The sequence below is a fragment of the Athene cunicularia genome (genome assembly GCF_003259725.1).
Source record: "Athene cunicularia isolate RWA chromosome 25 unlocalized genomic scaffold, athCun1 chr25_part1, whole genome shotgun sequence".
In the NCBI taxonomy this organism is placed as follows: Eukaryota; Metazoa; Chordata; class Aves; order Strigiformes; family Strigidae; genus Athene; species Athene cunicularia.
The window spans coordinates 349,840-370,032 of record NW_020799134.1 but is presented as its reverse complement, the minus strand read 5'-3'; the positions used below and the strand labels follow the sequence as shown (position 1 = coordinate 370,032).

General features: G+C 51.2%; 5 protein-coding genes across 6 annotated transcripts in view; all 5 read left to right on the top strand.

Annotated features, from left to right (window-relative positions):
* The window catches only part of LOC113488669 (feather beta keratin-like), an 8,934-nt gene extending 3,477 nt beyond the window's left edge, over positions 1–5,457 (top strand). Inside the window, exons 1-2 of one of the 2 annotated variants that reach the window (XM_026863953.1) lie at positions 4,729–4,752; positions 5,066–5,457. In XM_026863953.1, coding sequence (XP_026719754.1) covers positions 5,087–5,383 — 297 coding nt within the window. In that variant the 5' untranslated portion in view covers positions 4,729–4,752; positions 5,066–5,086 and the 3' untranslated portion in view covers positions 5,384–5,457. Of the gene's footprint in view, positions 1–4,728; positions 4,753–5,065 lie in introns of those variants that run through there. The other variant, XM_026863954.1, reaches the window with a different exon arrangement.
* Positions 5,458–9,448: 3,991 nt separating this feature from the next.
* LOC113488670 (feather beta keratin-like) lies at positions 9,449–10,167 on the top strand. Its single transcript, XM_026863955.1, has 2 exons — positions 9,449–9,472; positions 9,786–10,167. The coding sequence occupies exon 2, from the start codon at positions 9,807–9,809 to the stop codon at positions 10,101–10,103; it is 297 nt and encodes a 98-aa protein (XP_026719756.1). The 5' UTR covers positions 9,449–9,472; positions 9,786–9,806; the 3' UTR covers positions 10,104–10,167.
* A 2,648-nt stretch (positions 10,168–12,815) lies between these two features.
* On the top strand, positions 12,816–13,665 carry LOC113488667 (feather beta keratin). The gene is made up of 2 exons (XM_026863949.1): positions 12,816–12,839; positions 13,153–13,665. The coding sequence occupies exon 2, from the start codon at positions 13,174–13,176 to the stop codon at positions 13,468–13,470; it is 297 nt and encodes a 98-aa protein (XP_026719750.1). The 5' UTR covers positions 12,816–12,839; positions 13,153–13,173; the 3' UTR covers positions 13,471–13,665.
* A 2,548-nt stretch (positions 13,666–16,213) lies between these two features.
* Positions 16,214–17,063, top strand: LOC113488666 (feather beta keratin). Its single transcript, XM_026863948.1, has 2 exons — positions 16,214–16,237; positions 16,551–17,063. Exon 2 carries the CDS (start codon positions 16,572–16,574, stop codon positions 16,866–16,868), a length of 297 nt encoding a protein of 98 aa, XP_026719749.1. The 5' UTR covers positions 16,214–16,237; positions 16,551–16,571; the 3' UTR covers positions 16,869–17,063.
* Positions 17,064–19,981: 2,918 nt separating this feature from the next.
* LOC113488668 (feather beta keratin-like) overlaps positions 19,982–20,193 on the top strand; it is a 3,380-nt gene continuing 3,168 nt past the window's right edge. The window contains exon 1 of the mRNA XM_026863950.1: positions 19,982–20,005. The gene's annotated coding sequence lies outside the window, so the exon portion shown is untranslated. The remainder of the gene's footprint in view (positions 20,006–20,193) is intronic.

Below are 20,193 nucleotides of genomic sequence, written 5' to 3'. Positions count from 1 at the left end.
TTTTTTTTTAAAAAAAAAAAAAAAAAAAAGGAAAATAGTAACTAAGAAAATTAAATGATTTTGACAGAAGGATGGTGGAGGATGAACGCTTGTTATATTAAAATCTCCCGATCTTCCACAAGATAAGGTGGTACCCCAGCAGTGGGAACACCTCGCCCAAAGAGATTTACTTGTGTTCTTACGGAAGATCAGACATCAAACCCGCGAAGGGAGATTTTTTTTTTACACCCAGCTACAGGTGGAATCCCAGCGTTAGGGGAGCGCGAGTCCTCTTTTCCGCTCGACAACCTCGTCCGTAGAGCCGACTGCTCAGAGTGTCTACTGCAAAATTATACCACCTGTCTGAGGTTAGGATCCAGCGGCTTTGGAGTGTAGGAGTACGGAAATTAAGGAGCAAAATAAAAAGAAATTCCTTCCACCTATATATATATATATATATCAGGTAAGCTGAACTCGCTCTGCCTAAGCATGCAGGTTCCTCGGGTATGGCCGATGACAGAGGCCACTAAAGAGGCCACGATCTTCGATATTGCCTCATACAGAGCTTAGTGATTCCCTGTAATCCTCCCTCTGAGAGCCCCGTGAGTCTGGATTCGGTGCTGCGACAGCCATCCAAGGAGGCAAAATTAAAAAAGGAGTCACCCAAACCGCTCCTGCTTTACAGTGAAAGCGAAGGTTCAGTCCCGTTGAAAAATGATGAGACCTCGGCGGCCACGCAGCCTCAAAGGATGTCGATTTTTAGAAGTCATTTGCTTTGAAAACGAGGCGTCCCACAGCTGTTCCGAGTTTAAAAACTGGAAATATTTAGTACTTTGGCAAGTTTATGCTTTCTAAGAGGTGCGCTCCAGCTCCCAGCCCACCTGTCTTCCGTCCTTACGGGTACCCCAACTGAAAATGATTGGAGGGGAAAGGTGACTAAGGAACAAGAACATCAGGCAGACAATAGGCAGCGCGCTAAACCCACTAGCAGTTGTGCCATCGACGAGGGGCCGGCTCTTGAAATACAGTCACAAAAAGGGGAAAATAATCTGGCACTGAGATGACTTGTGTCCTGAGGGGAAAAAAAAAAAAAAAAGGATTAAAAATTATAAGGCTTTAGCCTTCATGGTATAAAAACCCGTGGAAAGGAGTTTATTTGCGTCTGCTGGGATCCAGGGTCACCCAAGACTCTGAGGGGTGAAAAAAAAAAAAAAAAAAAAAAAAAAAAAGAAGAAAGTAGCATTATGAGGTCAGGAATCATGACCTGATTATGAGCTGATTAGTGGGATGACACACGTGACTTTGATCTGTTTATCTTAAAGGGGTATTATTACTCAATTCATGGGTGTCTGAAGCCAATACCACATTTTAAGTATAATAACACAGCGCTCGGCCTGTATAAATCATTAATGAGTACTTGCGACACGACATTTGATCCAAGGAGGACGCAGAGCTTCCTGATAAGAGTTGTTGCCCCAGGGATCCCTCCAACACACGCCATAATTTAGGAGGGATTTACAGAGGAAAAAAAAAAAAAAAAATTTTACTGCTCTATTAGAGAAGCAAAACAAGTAGCAGGTAAACAGCTTGACAGGAAATCTGTCTGTAGGGAAGGGCAGATCTCGGAGTATGTGAAACACTTTCCCTGACCAGCTCATCCTGTGGGCCGACAGCTATATGGCTTTTGACACAACAGCTCCAAGATGAAAAAAAAAAAAAATCTTTGTAAATCCTCGTCGACTGCAGCTTTTCACCCTGATTCTTACTGGCAAACCCTTTAATCCGGGTTGATGCCCAAATAAATACCCCAGGGACCAACCGAAGCATGGTCCTTGATGCGTCAGGAAGGGTTAAGATGCCCAGAAATGTCCTTGTCTAAAGAATAAGAAACAAAATACCGATTTCTGACTAAACAGCACATCGAGATAGATGCGATTACGCTATACCAAGATTTTTTTTATTTTTTTTTTTCGGTGTCGCGGCAAGTCTTAGACCCTGGTCTAGCCCGAAGCAGCCCACTTGCAGCGGGGTTGTGAATCTGGAGCAGACGTCTGGCTCTAGCTCTGCGGGTAGGCACCTTAGTCTTCTCCTAGTAGAGCTGAGGAATTTATTTTTCACTGAGAAGGACATGCTGTGAAAACCTTAAGATTTGTATAAAACCCTTTTTTTTTTTTTTTTTGTGGGAACAACAGGGACAGGCACAGAGCTTGCGGCAGCAGACTGATGCTTGAGGAAGCGAATGATTTGCGTTGGTGATTTCCAAAAACCTCATACTCCAACCTTATTTTCTTGCCCAGGACACGCAGTGGTGCTGCGCTCTGTAGAATCCAGAGTAGCAGCGGGTCTGCTCCAGAAGTTTTATGAAAGGTGATTATGATGACACAGATAAAACTACTTTTTAATGAAAAAATTAATAACCCTGGTTTCTGAAGCCATGAAATATTGCCTGCTTAGGGAGCCACCGTGACTCTCAAATTTAAAATGATGTCATTATCCAAGTGACATAACTCTTTAAATTTTGTCATAAACTCACAATATTTACATCGTTTACGCACTTTGTGTGTCTCAACCATTAATGAATGTATGGGACTAACTTTGAAGTTCTTTCCTTTAAAGAAGCCAAAAGAGAAACGTCAATATTGTTACACGGCCCCGGGGATCCGCAGACAGACACGCCTCAGTGGCTTTTAAATATGTAATGGACGTAAATGAAAGATCAAGATTCTGATATTGCTAGGTAGAAAACCTGAAGTAAAATATTTTTTTTTTTTTTTTATTTTTTTTATTGAAAGAATATTCCATAAAACCATTTCTATTAATCCTGGAACCGATCCCTTACTCCACCTCAATGATTGCTCCAGGATGAATTCCCGACGAGTGTGGTTTTCCTCTGAGCTGAACTCTTAAACCAGTAAAAAAATAAAATCGCAAATCCGGGTGGGATGTTTTGTAGGAACTCTGCTGGGTGGATAATTTTACCCTTTCACAGTCGGTTTAATTGCTGTTTTGCTGGGCTCGTGGTGTGTTCAGCTCTGTTTTCATGAGTGAAATGAAACATTTCTCACTTCAGAAATGTTTCATGCAATGGCGTAAACACGCAAGCCTCAGACTTTCTTCTTTTTTCTTAATTTGATTAACCAACTAAAATTATTTGAATGTAGTAGAGACGATTGTCTGCTACCACCTGAACGAAGCATTTGCTTTCCTGTGTTTGGGCATGGCAATAAATCGACTGAAAATACGCGTCCAAGAAATTGCATGGATGCCGTCCTCCCGTGCGTTCTCAATTGCTTTCATTTCTTTCCTACAGCAGAGTTGTGTGAACACTATAAGTAGATGTTCTGGATACTGAATTGTTATGCCAGTACATAAAAACATATTACACCCCTAATTAGACCAAGGAAACTAATTGCCCATTAAACAATATCCAACACCAGATGCTGAACAGTGTGTTTCCACTGAGAAATACTTTGTAGAACGACTCTGGTTCACTTAAAAAAAAAAACAAAACAATTTTCTTGTGCTAAACTCCTAGAGTCAGCATCTCTCAACACCGGCAGCACCTTTTTCATTGAGTTTCTCCTCAAACATTTAATGGGATGGTTTTTTATCCTCATTCTGTCACAGTTTTCACTGCTATTAGTACATGAATTATTAAAAATCTTGTTGTGAGAAGAGGGGTTTTTTTTTCTGTATTTTGTAGGTGTCTGGACTGTCTGAGATTGCACAATGGGGTTTAAATGTGCAATTCAGTATCCGGCCCGGTAGAAACAGATGACCTGTCATACTCATGAGTCCATAAAGTCTGAAAATCTTCAGTCTCAGCTTGGTGAGGTAATTCTCAGTCTGACTGATGTCAGGAAAGGATTCTCCATACAAGTTGTTGCTTCATTTTCTGACTCCATGTTAAAACATAAGAGACACTCCAAACAGACCTCAGCTTCCTCCTGGAAGAACGGAAAAAAAAAACCAAACAACCCAAAACCCAACACTCTGAGTGTTTATAGAAATTGCTCTGTGGGTTAAGGGGAAATTTGCTTTGAAAAATGTCTCAAAGTGTTAAGCTGACTTGGAAGAACACACTTTTCAAACATTCTGATGGTACCGCGGGTGTTGGGAATTAAAAGCAGCTGGACATTCTGCAAAATGCGAAGGTAGCAACACAAAAAGTTATAGGACATGATGCGGTTCCTGAAACGAAATAGCTAATGTCGAGTGACAAATATTCGCTACTATGCAAGGTATGTGACCTAATTAGGATTTAATGAAAAAAAAAATATATTTCACTCTCAATGAGAGATTCAAATGATGTGGCGCAATCATAAGAAACAGTAAAATACCTGTAGCTATCAAAGATGACTCTCGCATCACTCTAATTTGTAAATGGCTTTGGAAAGACAAGCCAGTGACTAAAATGATAGAGGAGGAAAAATGCATTCCTCTCTAAGCAGATCGCCATAAACGTCAGAATTACTGAATCAGCAGAGCTGTCCATGAAATTAATTTGATTTCTGATTATGTCACATAGAAAAATGTTCCAGGGCGGAATAGACCTCGCATTAACATGGAAATGGAGGGGCAGCATTGCACGGATCAAACCAAAGCCTGTTTCAGTCGAAGGGGCACTTTCCATACGAGATGAGCTTGTTGGTAAACACATTATATGCTCAAAGGGCGCCTCTGGGCCTGGGGCGGTCTGGGCCAGTATAAAAGCCAGTGCCACAGCACAGTCCCTCATCCACTTCTCTCGCCTTCTCCTCCTTGCTGAACAAGGTGAGCTGCAACCGCCTTGCCCCACTCTTCTTTCTCTTCTTCTCCTCTTTGTCTTCTGGGCTCGCTATTGCTTTTCCCAGACCGTCGCTCTTTGGTTGTGTTCCTGTCTCTCAGCTCCTCGCCACCACCATGGGATGTGGGTGAAGGTCTTGGGCTCTCTAGGCAGGGGTTCCCTGGGGACCAGGTCCCTTGACTCTCCCTTGCTCCCTGTGCAGGCTGTCCCTGCTCCCCAGGCTGTGCCTTTTCTGCTGGCGAGCCGGCTCTCAGGCGGTGCCTCACATGCTGCCTGTGCTTTCCCTGCCCTCTCTCCCAGGTGCACCTCCGACCCGCCGCCATGTCCTGCTACGATCTGTGCCGTCCCTGTGGCCCAACCCCGCTTGCCAACAGCTGCAACGAGCGCTGCGTCAGGCAGTGCCAGGACTCCCGGGTGATTATCCAACCCTCTCCCGTGGTGGTGACCCTGCCCGGCCCCATCCTCAGCTCCTTCCCCCAGAACACCGCCGTGGGATCCACCACCTCCGCTGCTGTTGGCAGCATCCTGAGTGAGGAGGGAGTGCCCATCAACTCCGGGGGCTTTGGCCTCTCTGGCATTGGTGGCCGCTACTCTGGCAGAAGGTGCCTGCCCTGCTAGAGCCGGGCTGGACGTCCCGTGAGTGCATCGACCAGGAACCCAAAGCCAGGTGCCGGACTGAGGATGGAGCTGCTGGCCAGAGTTTCCAGAGGGGCTGAGCACCCTCGTGCCCTCCTGCAGACGAGGGAGGGAGGCAAGGTGCCAGCCTGTGCTGGCTGGGAACACGGCCAGCTGATGTCTTCTGCTTCTCCTGCTTTCTTCTCCACATCATGAGTCCCTGTTGTCTCCTGCTCTCCTGTGCCAATGGCTTCATCCTGAAGGAGGTGGAGTGGTGCCCTGCCCATCTCCATCCTCCTATGTGTTTGGAGGAAGATGCGTATCCCATGGCTGTGAAGTGTTCCCTGACTGTCAGGTGCCCTTGTAGCAGCCTGGCCGGGGTCCCTCCCAGCATGTGCTGCTTGGTTTCTCTCTTTAGACTCATTAAAATTTATGCTGCATTATAGCTTCATGTCTCCTTGTGTTCCTTCCCTCCTGGCATGCCCAGCTGAAGTGCTCAGTTAAAAATCACATAATTACAGCATAAGTGAGTTTGGAAGGGCGTTCTGGACGTCATCTGGTCCAACCCCCTCCTGAAAGAGCTCCATCTGTATCTAGTTTCTCTAGGTCCAAATGGCTTTTGGGTATTTGTTAGATGGAAACTCCATAATCTCCCTTGGCAACATATTCCAGCGCTTGGTGACCCTCACAGTAGAAAAGTGGTGCCTGATTTTGAAATGGATCTTTCCATGGTTCCTTTTGTTCTCATTGTCTCATGTCCCTTTATGGGCAGCACTTAAATGTGCCCAAGTCCTTCCTCGTTGCACCTTCCCTTTGGGTATTTAAATACATCAATAAGCCCCCCTGCACCCAGTCCTGCTCTTCCTAGCTCTCAGTCTTTCCTCACACGGGTGACACTCCATTCCCTTAATCATCTGCGTGACCTTCCATTTGACTCCCTCCCTTATGCCCATGTCTCTCTTGCACTGAAGAGCCCCGAATTGGACACGGTAGTCCTGGCGTGGCCTCATGACTGCTGAGCGAAAGGGAAGGATGAACTCCCTCAACCTGCTGAGAACATTTTGTCTAAAAACACCGAGGTTACAACAGTGGGCTGCATTAGCCAACGTGATCCCAAACAGGCTAAAAGTGTGGCTGAAAGAATGTGGTGCTCTTGCACTGAGTGGGTGTCCCACTGAGATGGTCACCTGGAGGGGAACGTCCTTTGTATTTGACAAAACCATCCGAAGTCACCCACAAGCCTTTGTCCTGAACAGGAGACTCGTTTTGTCTCTCAGCAACCCCCTGCGACACCTTCTGTTGCCCCAAGAGGTGTGTGATGTGTGACAGAAGCCCAAGGAGTTGTTAGCCTTCACTTCTGACCTGAGATCATCTCTTTGTGCCTCCCAGCTCCGTTTTGGAGGTACTAATCAACATTGGAGGAGCTGCTCAGTCACTGATGGTGAGTTTGCACGGCATGTGGCCCGTGACACTGAGGCGAGGGCATTGAGCAAGTCCTTCTCTCTTCCTTGGCTCACCAGAGGAGGAAAAAAAGTAATTCTTCAGGATCTGGACATTTTTTTTTCTTCCTGTCCTTCTGCCCTGGACTGCAAGTCCACCCACATCAGGGAGGGAAGTTACATTGCTCATGCTTGGAGTTGTGACGTAGGTGGTGACGTAGGAGAGAAGCAGCCACCTGTCCCTTCCTGCCACATACCCTGGTCCTCCATGTGATGTTGTGCCCAATGCCCCCCAACCCTGCTTCACGTAGAGTGAGGAGCCCCTCTTCTGCTGTCCCATACACCGTGGGAACCCCCACACTGCCTTTCCCCATAGCTAAAGCTTTGTCTTCCCTGCAAGAGCTGCTGTCAGCAACCCCCCTGTGCCCGCTGTGCAAGAAGGCCGCGGGGAAATGCTCCCTCCATCAGCACTCCTGAGCCACAGGGAGATGGCAGCAGAAGCATGGATGGGTGAAAACATGGAACCAGGGAGGGCAGGCAGCACCTGTGGTACGTGACCAGAGAGACCTGGGTGCAACAGCACGTTGGAGCCTTTTGGCACACCCTCACTGTAGCCTCTGATGGAGGGACTAGCACGAAGCTGTGGGATATGCACATCCTGCTGTCTCCTTGCCTCCAGTGTGTTCCTGCTGACATCGCCAGACCATGAGCGCTTGTGATGAGTCTTGATGTCTGACGGAAAGCTTTACAAGCTTTTCGCAGTACCTGTTATTGAATTAGTGTAGAGGCACAAAGAAGAAATGTTTGGTAGCCTTGAAGCAGAAGAAGAAACATTTGGGAAGGCCCAAACCTGGCCTTTGGCGCTGGGTGTGGGGGGCGGAGTAGGATTAGTGTGTGTCGGAGAGGAATGTCTCTGCTTCGCTAACATCCTTCTCCTGTTGACTCGGGGGTTGCTGGAGGCTCTCCAGATAAGCTAAGGAAGGCCAAAGATCATAAGGGTTTCTCTTGATGTTTAATTGCTAAGCCTTAACTTTCCAGGGAATCCAAGGTGACTGGGGAATTCATATCTAAATTTGATGGAGTTAGATATTAGGTTACGCAATGGATATGGTGACTCCTGTCACAGAAAAGATTTTTTAAGTCTGGCTTTGCATTTCATAGTTGCCAGAAGACATGCCCTGTTCATTAGGAGAAGCCTTAAAGTGAGGCCCTGGAGAGCAAAGAGATGGTAAGAGCTGGTGGGGTGGTAGAGTCTTGTCTTCATTGCTGGCTGCATCACCTGCCTGTGCTGACGTGTCATTTCCCCTGGAAAGGCTTTGGCCTCTAATGCTGTCACTTGAAAGGAGCCCGTGTGCCTGAAGGGGCTGTGATGGACAGGGAAATGAAAAGGCAGCGTTGCAGGGGACAGAAGCAGTGTCCCCATTTCTGTAATTGTGCTGCTTTGCATGCGAGATGAGCTTGTTGGTAAACACATTATATGCTCAAAGGGCGCCTCTGGGCCTGGGGCGGTCTGGGCCAGTATAAAAGCCAGTGCCACAGCACAGTCTCTCATCCACTTCTTTCGCCTTCTCCTCCTTGCTGAACAAGGTGAGCTGCAACGCCTTTGTCTTTTCCTTGTGTTTCTACTTTATCTCTTCTGGCCTCAACTGAGTCTTTGCCTTGGTGTGGCTTTTGCTGAGAGCTGTGGTCCTCGATCCTGCTCACAGCATCTCTGTTCTTTTTGCCATGCTGTTGGGAAGCAAGATCAAGTGTTAGTGTCTCTTTCCAGGGGAAGTGTAAGGCTGGATCTCCTAATCCTCTCTTGTCCCTGTGCAGGCTGTCCCTGCTCCCCAGGCTGTGCCTTTTCTGCTGGCGAGCCGGCTCTCAGGCGGTGCCTCACATGCTGCCTGTGCTTTCCCTGCCCTCTCTCCCAGGTGCACCTCCGACCCGCCGCCATGTCCTGCTACGATCTGTGCCGTCCCTGTGGCCCAACCCCGCTTGCCAACAGCTGCAACGAGCCCTGCGTCAGGCAGTGCCAGGAAGATGTGTATAAGAGACAGGGATGATGGCAAAGGAGTCAGGCCAGCTTCTGCTGAGTTCAAAGCTCAGAGAGAGAGAGTCCAAAGTTAAAGCGAAGGCAGAGGTGCCCTGGCTGGAAAGGCGATGCCTAATGCAGTGTGTGTGAGCAGAGCATGAGAGCGAGCGACTGATGGTGCCGACCCTTGGCTGTGCCTGTCCAAGCTGAAAACTCAGGGTTAAGTGGAGACCTCCCCTTTCATCAGGAAACACTTTAATGTGAGGCCCTGGAGGGCAGGAGACTGGCATTAAGAGGTGAAGTGGGGCCGTCCTCATCAGTGGGGCATCACCTGCCTGTGCTGACGTGTCATTTCCCCTGGAAAGGCTTTGGCCTCTAATGCTGTCACTTGAAAGGAGCCCGTGTGCCTGAAGGGGCTGTGATGGACAGGGAAATGAAAAGGCAGCGTTGCAGGGGACATAAGCAGTGTCCCCATTTCTGTAATTGTGCTGCTTTGCATGCGAGATGAGCTTGTTGGTAAACACATTCCCTGTGCAAAGGGCGCCTCTGGGCCTGGGGCGGTCTGGGCCAGTATAAAAGCCAGTGCCACAGCACAGTCCCTCATCCACTTCTCTCGCCTTCTCCTCCTTGCTGAACAAGGTGAGCTGCAACCGCCTTGCCCCACTCTTCTTTCTCTTCTTCTCCTCTTTGTCTTCTGGGCTCGCTATTGCTTTTCCCAGACCGTCGCTCTTTGGTTGTGTTCCTGTCTCTCAGCTCCTCGCCACCACCATGGGATGTGGGTGAAGGTCTTGGGCTCTCTAGGCAGGGGTTCCCTGGGGACCAGGTCCCTTGACTCTCCCTTGCTCCCTGTGCAGGCTGTCCCTGCTCCCCAGGCTGTGCCTTTTCTGCTGGCGAGCCGGCTCTCAGGCGGTGCCTCACATGCTGCCTGTGCTTTCCCTGCCCTCTCTCCCAGGTGCACCTCCGACCCGCCGCCATGTCCTGCTACGATCTGTGCCGTCCCTGTGGCCCAACCCCGCTTGCCAACAGCTGCAACGAGCGCTGCGTCAGGCAGTGCCAGGACTCCCGGGTGATTATCGAACCCTCTCCCGTGGTGGTGACCCTGCCCGGCCCCATCCTCAGCTCCTTCCCCCAGAACACCGCCGTGGGATCCACCACCTCCGCTGCTGTTGGCAGCATCCTGAGTGAGGAGGGAGTGCCCATCAACTCCGGGGGCTTTGGCCTCTCTGGCATTGGTGGCCGCTACTCTGGCAGAAGGTGCCTGCCCTGCTAGAGCCGGGCTGGACGTCCCGTGAGTGCATCGACCAGGAACCCAAAGCCAGGTGCCGGACTGAGGATGGAGCTGCTGGCCAGAGTTTCCAGAGGGGCTGAGCACCCTCGTGCCCTCCTGCAGTCGAGGGAGGGAAGCAAGGTGCCAGCCTGTGCTGGCTGGGAACACGGCCAGCTGATGTCTTCTGCTTCTCCTGCTTTCTTCTCCACATCATGAGCCGCTGTTTTCTCCTGCTCTCCTGTGCCATGGCTTCATCCTGAAGGAGGTGGAGTGGTGCCCTGCCCATCTCCATCCTCCTATGTGTTTGGAGGAAGATGCGTATCCCATGGCTGTGAAGTGTTCCCTTACTGTCCGGTGCCCTTGTAGCAGCCTGGCCGGGGTCCCTCCCAGCATGTGCTGCTTGGTTTCTCTCTTTAGACTCATTAAAATTTATGCTGCATTGTAGCTTCATGTCTCCTCGTGTTCCTTATCTCCTGGGATGCCCAGCCAAGGTGTCCACTGGAAAATGGGATGCCTTGCAGGGAAAGGGGTGGGCGGAAAGGTCCATTGTGGCACCTTCTTGTTCCTATAGGAGCTGAGTGCCCTCAAGATCTGTGGTCACTGGAAGAGAGATGGGGCAGTGGAGGGCTCTGTGGTATTGTCTGAGTAGGCAAAGGGTGTCCAGGAGCTCCCACAAGGGACATGTGAGAAGCAAGTGAAGTTGGAGATGGGCTTTCAGGTGATGAGGCAAGACTTTGACTTGCAAAGTGACTTTTCTGTGTTGGTTAACTCCCACCTGACCCAGGCTCTCTTTGCACAGTATTACCCGCAATGTGACCTTGACTTTCCCTCCCTTAAGCTTCAACACCCTGGAACTGAATGGACTCCCAAAGGAGTTGAAGGGCCAGGTGGCATTTACAGTAATTGTGTAAAAGGAAATATAACTTTAGTTTTCAGCTTTCGTGCCTTTGCCCTCCTTCTGTGATCTTTTTTCTCTGTGGGGAATGCTTTGCATTTTTCCCTGCTGTATTTTGACATAATCAGAGACTATTTTACGCAGTAATCCTATGTTTGCACCATATGGTTACCTTCTTCCCTGAAAGAAAGCTTTCCTTCAAAATACCGCTCTGCCAGGATCTGCCTTGAGACCCTGTAGAATTACACTCTCATCCAGGATTGTTAAGCCATGCTGAATCATTAGCAGAAGCAAGGTCAAGATCAAACCAGGGAAGGAAGGAAACATCCTCAGTACGTACCCAGAGGGTGCAGGGTGTGTCAGAATGCTTAAACCTTTATGTAGGCCCTCAGTATGGGGAGCTGAGTCAGGTGCAATGGAGACACGGTAGGAAAGGTCTTCTCTGCAATAAATGTTCTGATTTTAGGATGAATAGCCAAGGATATAAAACTGGTGCTCAGTACGGTTTGAGGGTAATGAAAACATGTTTATGTTTGAAGGAAATATTTCCATTAGACTCAGGGCTTCTTGTTGCAGCCACACTGGGGAATTCTTCTGCATGTATATATGCTTAGATCATTATCTCCTGTCAAACTAAAGGCTCCCTTAATCTTCCTGAATGAAGAATGCGGCCTGGGCCTCTGTGATTAGAGATTTGCCTTTCTCTGGGGGAGTCCCAACATAATTTGAGAAGGACATTTGTCCCCCATTGCACAGAGGAGCCACCTGTGGTGTCAGAGGCATGCGGCTGGTGCCCCAAGCAGGACTGTCATTCCTCCTGGGGACATTCAGCTCCTCCTCTGCCCCAGGAAATGCTGTGCAGAGCATGGAGTCTTCCCCCTGGCATGCACACCTGGGCAGATCCCGACATCGGCTGCTCTCCAGACTGCCCTTGCTGGCGCCGCCAACCCTCGCTTCTGCAAAGGGTGATATGTGCGTGGAAATGTCGCTGAGTGTTTGGAGCAATATGTGCTCTCCCATCAGCACGTAAGGCCAAAGAAGCTGAGGTATGGACATGGGGAATGGAAGAAGGAAGAGGTTTGAATCCATGAGAGGTTGTTATAAGGGAGCTGTTTCTGCAAGATCACAGCAGTGGGTAACTAACACTTCCTTGTGGGAAACCAATGTCATCCTTTCTGAAACATTCTTGTACTGGTGACTGCGGAACTCTAGGCAATGCTGAAAAAAGTGAGAGGCAAAACCGTCTGATTTGTTCTAAGGGCAGTAAGAGATACAAAAGTAAGTTCAAAACCCCAACAGTATAGTCTCCGTCACAAAAAAAAAAAAAAAGATACTAAACAAAGCATAAAAGGACTCGGAACCACAGAGAGCAATGGATTTGGCCAGTCCTGCATGAAAAAGACTGACCTTTAATCTTAGGTTTATAATGAAAAAATCTGCATTCATTACATCAAAGGCTAAAAGCAGGCCTCAGGAGCATAGAGATGCTGACATCACCTGAAAATAAGGCACCACTCCACCCAGTTGGCTGAAATGTCTGCCCGAATTTTGTTGTCAATTCTACTAGAGACGTTTTGTCCTCTACTACTGTCACTTGAAAGGAGCTCGTGTGGCTGAAGGGGACTGTGATGGACAGGGAAATGAAAAGGCAGCGTTGCAGGGAATGTAAACACTGAAACCCATTCACTTAAGTGGGATGTTTACCATCAAATATGAAATTGTTGACAACAACTTATAGACAAATGGCGCCTCTGGGCCTGGGGCGGTCTGGGCGAGTATAAAAGCCAGTGCCACAGCACAGTCCCTCATCCACTTCTCTCGCCTTCTCCTCCTTGCTGAACAAGGTGAGCTGCAACCGCCTTGCCCCACTCTTCTTTCTCTTCTTCTCCTCTTTGTCTTCTGGGCTCGCTATTGCTTTTCCCAGACCGTCGCTCTTTGGTTGTGTTCCTGTCTCTCAGCTCCTCGCCACCACCATGGGATGTGGGTGAAGGTCTTGGGCTCTCTAGGCAGGGGTTCCCTGGGGACCAGGTCCCTTGACTCTCCCTTGCTCCCTGTGCAGGCTGTCCCTGCTCCCCAGGCTGTGCCTTTTCTGCTGGCGAGCCGGCTCTCAGGCGGTGCCTCACATGCTGCCTGTGCTTTCCCTGCCCTCTCTCCCAGGTGCACCTCCGACCCGCCGCCATGTCCTGCTACGATCTGTGCCGTCCCTGTGGCCCAACCCCGCTTGCCAACAGCTGCAACGAGCCCTGCGTCAGGCAGTGCCAGGACTCCCGCGTGGTGATCCAGCCCTCTCCCGTGGTGGTGACCCTGCCCGGCCCCATCCTCAGCTCCTTCCCCCAGAACACCGCCGTGGGATCCACCACCTCCGCTGCTGTTGGCAGCATCCTGAGTGAGGAGGGAGTGCCCATCAACTCCGGGGGCTTTGGCCTCTCTGGCATTGGTGGCCGCTACTCTGGCAGAAGGTGCCTGCCCTGCTAGAGCCGGGCTGGACGTCCCGTGAGTGCATCGACCAGGAACCCAAAGCCAGGTGCCGGACTGAGGATGGAGCTGCTGGCCAGAGTTTCCAGAGGGGCTGAGCACCCTCGTGCCCTCCTGCAGACGAGGGAGGGAAGCAAGGTGCCAGCCTGTGCTGGCTGGGAACACGGCCAGCTGATGTCTTCTGCTTCTCCTGCTTTCTTCTCCACATCATGAGTCCCTGTTGTCTCCTGCTCTCCTGTGCCATGGCTTCATGCAGAGGCAAGCAGAGAGGGGCCCTTCTTATCCCCATCTCCCCATGTATGTGGAGGAAGATGTGTGTCCCATGGCTCTGAAGGGTTTCCTGACTGTCAGGTGCCCTTGTAGCAGCCTGGCTGGGGTCCCTCCCAGCATGTTCTGCTTCGTTTCTCTCTTTAGACTCAATAAAATTTATGCTGCATTGTAGTTTAATGTCTCCTTGTGTTCCTTCCCTCCTGGGATGCCCAGTGAAAACATTCAGGGTGAAATGAGACGTTATAGAGTGCAAAGATGGGGCTGAATGTTTGTGGTGGACTCCTATGTTCCCTGGGGGCTTTGGATGAGGCGAATAGCAATGAATTGTTCACCTGGATGGGGCTGCTCTTCACATGTGACATGGCCTTCTGAGAGCCACCCACATCAATGTCTCCTGAAAATGAGACTATTTGTGTCTCTCAGAAAAGCCTTGCAATGTATTTCATTGCTCTAAGACATTTAACGGATGCCCAAGTGCCAACAGCCTTCTACCTCTCCCCCCAAACCATCTCACTGTAGCCCCCAGAAGGCTCTGGAAGTACTCATCAATGTTTGCAGCACAGTCACTGCTTGTGTGTTTGTATGGCCTGTGGCCCGTGGCACTGAGCTGAGGGTATTTAGCAAATCCTTCTCTGTCCTCTCATCAGCAGTGGAGTGAAGGAAAGAAACTCTCCAGAGTCAGGCCATTGTTTCTCCCTGCCCTTCGCCCCTGCACTGCACAATGATCGATACCAAGAAAGAAAGTGACAGTTAGATTGGGCATGGAGTTGGCAGGTAGCAGGTGAGGTCTGCTGCGCTGGGATGCAGTGGTTGCTGCTGCCACAGGGGATGTAGCAGAGGAGCACTGTCCCTTCCACCCACATGCTCTAGTCCTCCACAGGTGATGTTTTTATCCCCATGCCCCCAGCCCTGGTTCACATAGAGTGAGGTGCGCCTCTTCTGCTGTCCCATACACCGTGGGAACCCCTACACTGCCTTTCCCCATAGCTAAAGCTTTGTCTTCCCTGCGAGAGCTGCTCTCAGCAACCCCCCTGTGCCCGCTGTGCAGGAAGGCCCCGGGGAAATGCTCCCTCCATCAGCACTCCTGAGCCACAGGGAGATGGCAGCAGAAGCATGGATGGGTGAAAACATGGAACCAGGGAGGGCAGGCAGCACCTGGGGTACGTGACCAGAGGGATCTGGGTGCAGCAGGGTGCTGGAACTGTCACAATGAGCCCTGACAGCATTTCTCTTTGGATGGACTTTTACTGTCATCACCAGGTTAACACAGTGCGGCTTCTAGGCTCTCTTCATCATCTGAAATGAGGAATGTGGCCTGGGCCTCTGTGATTAGAGATTTGCCTTTTTCTGGGGGAGTCCCATTATAATTTGGAAGGGAATTTGTCCCCCATTGCACAGAGGAGCCAGCTGTGGTGTCAGAGGCATGTGGCTGGTGCCCCAAGCAGGACTGTCATTCCTCCTGGGGACATTCAGCTAATCCTCTGCCCCAGGAAATGCTGTGCAGAGCATTGAGTCTTCCCCCTGGCATGCACCCCTGGGAAGATCCTGACATCTGCTGCTCTCCAGACTGTCCTTGCTGGCGCTGCCAGCCCTTTGCGTGTTTCTGTGGAGGGGGATCTGTGGCATGGAAATCTCGCCGGGTGTTTGGAGATGTGTGTGCTCTCCCATCAGTACGTGGAGCCAAAGCAGAAGCTGAATCAAGGACAACGGGCAGGAGGAAAGCAGATGTGTTTGGTGCCCAGCACCTGCCTTTGTTTGGAGAGGGGAACTTGCCATCTCAGTTTAACAGGAGCGGTGAAGCAATAAATAAGTGTTCACGTCAGAGCAGCATCCTTCTTTCTGAAACCCATGTGTGCTGGTGGCTGGGGACCTCTAGTTGCTGCTGATGGGGGGGAGAGGGAAAAGAGCCAGGCTTTTTTCTCTGAAGAGCAGTGCTCCATCTCACGGAAGGGCAGAGCTGACACTCTTGGATTGCTGGTGCCTGACACAGCCTGAGCAGCTCTGTAGGTAAAGCTGGGGACGTGGCTGGTCCTTGCAGAGGAACCGTGTTGGAAGTGTGACTTGAGTGACGGGTTTGGAAGGAAATGAGGTCACAGATGTTAGAAGAAAACCTCAGAAGAAAGCCTGGGAGGGTGCAAGGCTGGCATCACCTGACCAGATTGGCCATGTCCTTCTCCTTGCCTTCATCTTCTTCCTTCAGTGCTGTGTCATTTTCCCGGAAACATTTTGGCCTCTAATGCTGTCACTTGAAAGGAGCCCGTGTGGCTGAAGGGACCAGTCATGGACAGGGAAATGAAAAGGCAGAGTTGCAGGAAGGTAAACAACCACCCCATTTCTTTAATTGTGCTGCTTTCCATAAAATATGAGCTTGTTGGTAAACACATTACATGCTCAAGGCGCGCCTCTGGGCCTGGGGCGGTCTGGGCCAGTATAAAAGCCAGTGCCACAGCACAGTCCCTCATCCACTTCTCTCGCCTTCTCCTCCTTGCTGAACAAGGTGAGCTGCAACCGCCTTGCCCCACTCTTCTTTCTCTTCTTCTCCTCTTTGTCTTCTGGGCTCGCTATTGCTTTTCCCAGACCGTCGCTCTTTGGTTGTGTTCCTGTCTCTCAGCTCCTCGCCACCACCATGGGATGTGGGTGAAGGTCTTGGGCTCTCTAGGCAGGGGTTCCCTGGGGACCAGGTCCCTTGACTCTCCCTTGCTCCCTGTGCAGGCTGTCCCTGCTCCCCAGGCTGTGCCTTTTCTGCTGGCGAGCCGGCTCTCAGGCGGTGCCTCACATGCTGCCTGTGCTTTCCCTGCCCTCTCTCCCAGGTGCACCTCCGACCCGCCGCCATGTCCTGCTACGATCTGTGCCGTCCCTGTGGCCCAACCCCGCTTGCCAACAGCTGCAACGAGCCCTGCGTCAGGCAGTGCCAGGACTCCCGCGTGGTGATCCAGCCCTCTCCCGTGGTGGTGACCCTGCCCGGCCCCATCCTCAGCTCCTTCCCCCAGAACACCGCCGTGGGATCCACCACCTCCGCTGCTGTTGGCAGCATCCTGAGTGAGGAGGGAGTGCCCATCAACTCCGGGGGCTTTGGCCTCTCTGGCATTGGTGGCCGCTACTCTGGCAGAAGGTGCCTGCCCTGCTAGAGCCGGGCTGGACGTCCCGTGAGTGCATCGACCAGGAACCCAAAGCCAGGTGCCGGACTGAGGATGGAGCTGCTGGCCAGAGTTTCCAGAGGGGCTGAGCACCCTCGTGCCCTCCTGCAGACGAGGGAGGGAAGCAAGGTGCCAGCCTGTGCTGGCTGGGAACACGGCCAGCTGATGTCTTCTGCTTCTCCTGCTTTCTTCTCCACATCATGAGTCCCTGTTGTCTCCTGCTCTCCTGTGCCATGGCTTCATGCAGAGGCAAGCAGAGAGGGGCCCTTCCTATCCCCATCTCCCCATGTGTGTGGAGGAAGATGTGTGTCCCATGGCTGTGAATGGGTTCCTGACTGTCAGATGCCCTTGTAGCAGCCTGACCGGGGTCCCTCCAACATGCACTGCTTGGTTTCTCTCTTTAGACTCATTAAAATTTATGCTGCATTGTAGTTTCATGTTTCCTTGTGTTCCTTTCCTTCTGGGATGCCCTGCCAAAGAGTCCAGGTGGAAATGGGATGCCTTGCTCGGAAGGGGGTGGCTGAAGGGCTGTGTTGCTTTTACCTCATTGTTTGGGTATTGGAAGCCTCTGTCTATGTGAAATGGTTACCAGGACTGCAGTGTTCTGTACATGGGATGTAGTCTTCCCAAAGTCACCCTCATCCTTTTAGCCTGAACAACAGATTTTGTGTTTCTTAGCAACCCCTGAGGTGCTTTCCATGGCTCTGAGACATCTCTGGTGTGTTGAGAGATGTCCAAGGAACTGTAACACTTCTGACCCCAGAACTCTTTTGGAAGTGCTCATCAACATTCGCTGAGCTGCACAACTGCTGCTTGGGAAATCAGCTAGCCAGTGGCCCATGACACTGAGGTGAGGCCATTTAGCAAGTCCCTCTCTGTCCTCTGATCACTGGAGGAAGGACAGAAAGAAATTTTTGAGGCTGCAGCCCTTGATTTTTCCTGCATTCCTGCCCTGGACGGCAAGGCCACCCACATCATGGAGCGAAGTTTCATTTGCCTGTGCGTGGAGCTGGGAGGTACTTGGTGTGGTAAAGCCCACTGGGACATGGTGGTTGTTCCTTCCACAGGGGCCAAGCTGCCTATCCCTTCCTCCCACAAGCTCTAGTGCTCCACAGGTGATGTTTTGCCCAATGCCCCTCAGCCTTGCTTCACGTAGAGTGAGGGGCCCCTATTCTGCTGTCCCATACACCGTGGGAACCCCTACGCTGCTTTCCCCATAGCTAAAGCTTTGTCTTCCCTGCAAGAGTTGCTGTCAGCAACCCCCCTGTGCCCGCTGTGCAGGAAGGCCGCGGGGAAATGCTCCCTCCATCAGCACTCCTGAGCCACAGGGAGATGGCAGCAGAAGCATGGATGGGTGAAAAGATGGTACCAGGGAGGGCAGGCAGCACCTGTGGCACATGATTGGAGGGAGCTGGGCACAGCAGGGCTTTGGAGATGTCGAGGCAGACCCTTGCCATATGCACGTATTGTGGAGGTATCAAGGTCTGGTGGGAGACTCCTCCTGTGGATTTTCTGTGCCCGGGATGTAATTGAAAGGAGCCATAATCAGAAAAGACAGATTTTTGCACTTATGATATGAACATAAGCTTCTTCTCCTGAAGGAAGAAGTCCTCTCCCTGCATTGTGGTGATGGATAGAGGAGGTGCCCTGTGTCCCGGGTGCACAGGAGATACCCTCTGCTTGCCCATCAGTGGCCTGAGTGCAGGAACAGCAGGTCCAACGGCCCTTTAGAGCCTCAGCTGCAGTGTGTGTCTCCTGCCTCTCCCCTTTGACCCAGGGCCCTATCTGAGCTCTGTCCTGAGCCCTTAGACCTTCCTTCAGCTTGGTGGCAGGAGTGTATGCCTTCTGATCTTGCAGCTTTCCTTATGCCGGACCTGTTGGGTCCTGTTGACTGAGGCCCAGAGCTGCCCATCCAATTCCCAGCTTCCCCTTGGGTCTGTCGCATTATTATGGCCCTGGAGAGCAATCAGTGGGCTCTGTTCACCAGGGTTCCCATCCGTGGATCTGCTACTGTCCCGTAGGCTGACTGCCCTGCTGGATGTCTGTTCTGCTTCATCACCATGAACCTGAGAGATCAGCTGGACTCTGGGAAGCACCGGACTTCTGTCTCTGCATGTTTTTGCTTGGGCATTGTCACCAGGGCCGTTGCTGGTGAGGCTGCTGCCCTCCTGGCTGGTAATAATACTCATCTCCTGGCTCAACCAGCAGGGAGCAACTGGCTCACAATGAGCCCTGACAACACTTCTGTTTGGATGGACTTTTACTGTCATCATCAGGTTAACACAGTCCGGCATCTAGGCTCTCTTCATCATCTGAAATGAGGAATGTGGCCTGGGCCTCTGTGATTAGAGATTTGCCTTTCTCTGGGGGAGTCCTATTATAATTTGGGAAGGGAATTTGTCCCCCTTTGCACAGAGGAGCCAGCTGTGGTGTCAGAGGCATGCGGCTGGTGCCCCAAGCAGGACTGTCATTCCTCCTGGGGACATTCAGCTCCTCCTCTGCCCCAGGAAATGCTGTGCAGAGCATTGAGTCTTCCCCCTGTCATGCACTTCTGGGCAGATCCTGACATCTGCTGCAGAAGGGCAGAGCTGACACTCTTGGATTGCTGGTGCCTGACACAGCCTGAGCAGCTCTGTAGGTAAAGCTGGGGACGTGGCTGGTCCTCGCAGAGGAACCGTGTTGGAAGTGTGACTTGAGTGACGGGTTTGGAAGGAAATGAGGTCACAGATGTTAGGAGAAAGCCTCAGAAGAAAGCCTGGGAGGGTGCAAGGCTGGCATCACCTGACCAGATTGGCCATGTCCTTCTCCTTGCCTTCATCTTCTTCCTTCAGTGCTGTGTCATTTCCCCGGAAACATTTTGGCCTCTAATGCTGTCACTTGAAAGGAGCCCGTGTGGCTGAAGGGACCAGTCATGGACAGGGAAATGAAAAGGCAGAGTTGCAGGAAGGTAAACAACCACCCCATTTCTTTAATTGTGCTGCTTTCCATAAAATATGAGCTTGTTGGTAAACACATTACATGCTCAAGGCGCGCCTCTGGGCCTGGGGCGGTCTGGGCCAGTATAAAAGCCAGTGCCACAGCACAGTCCCTCATCCACTTCTCTCGCCTTCTCCTCCTTGCTGAACAAGGTGAGCTGCAACCGCCTTGCCCCACTCTTCTTTCTCTTCTTCTCCTCTTTGTCTTCTGGGCTCGCTATTGCTTTTCCCAGACCGTCGCTCTTTGGTTGTGTTCCTGTCTCTCAGCTCCTCGCCACCACCATGGGATGTGGGTGAAGGTCTTGGGCTCTCTAGGCAGGGGTTCCCTGGGGACCAGGTCC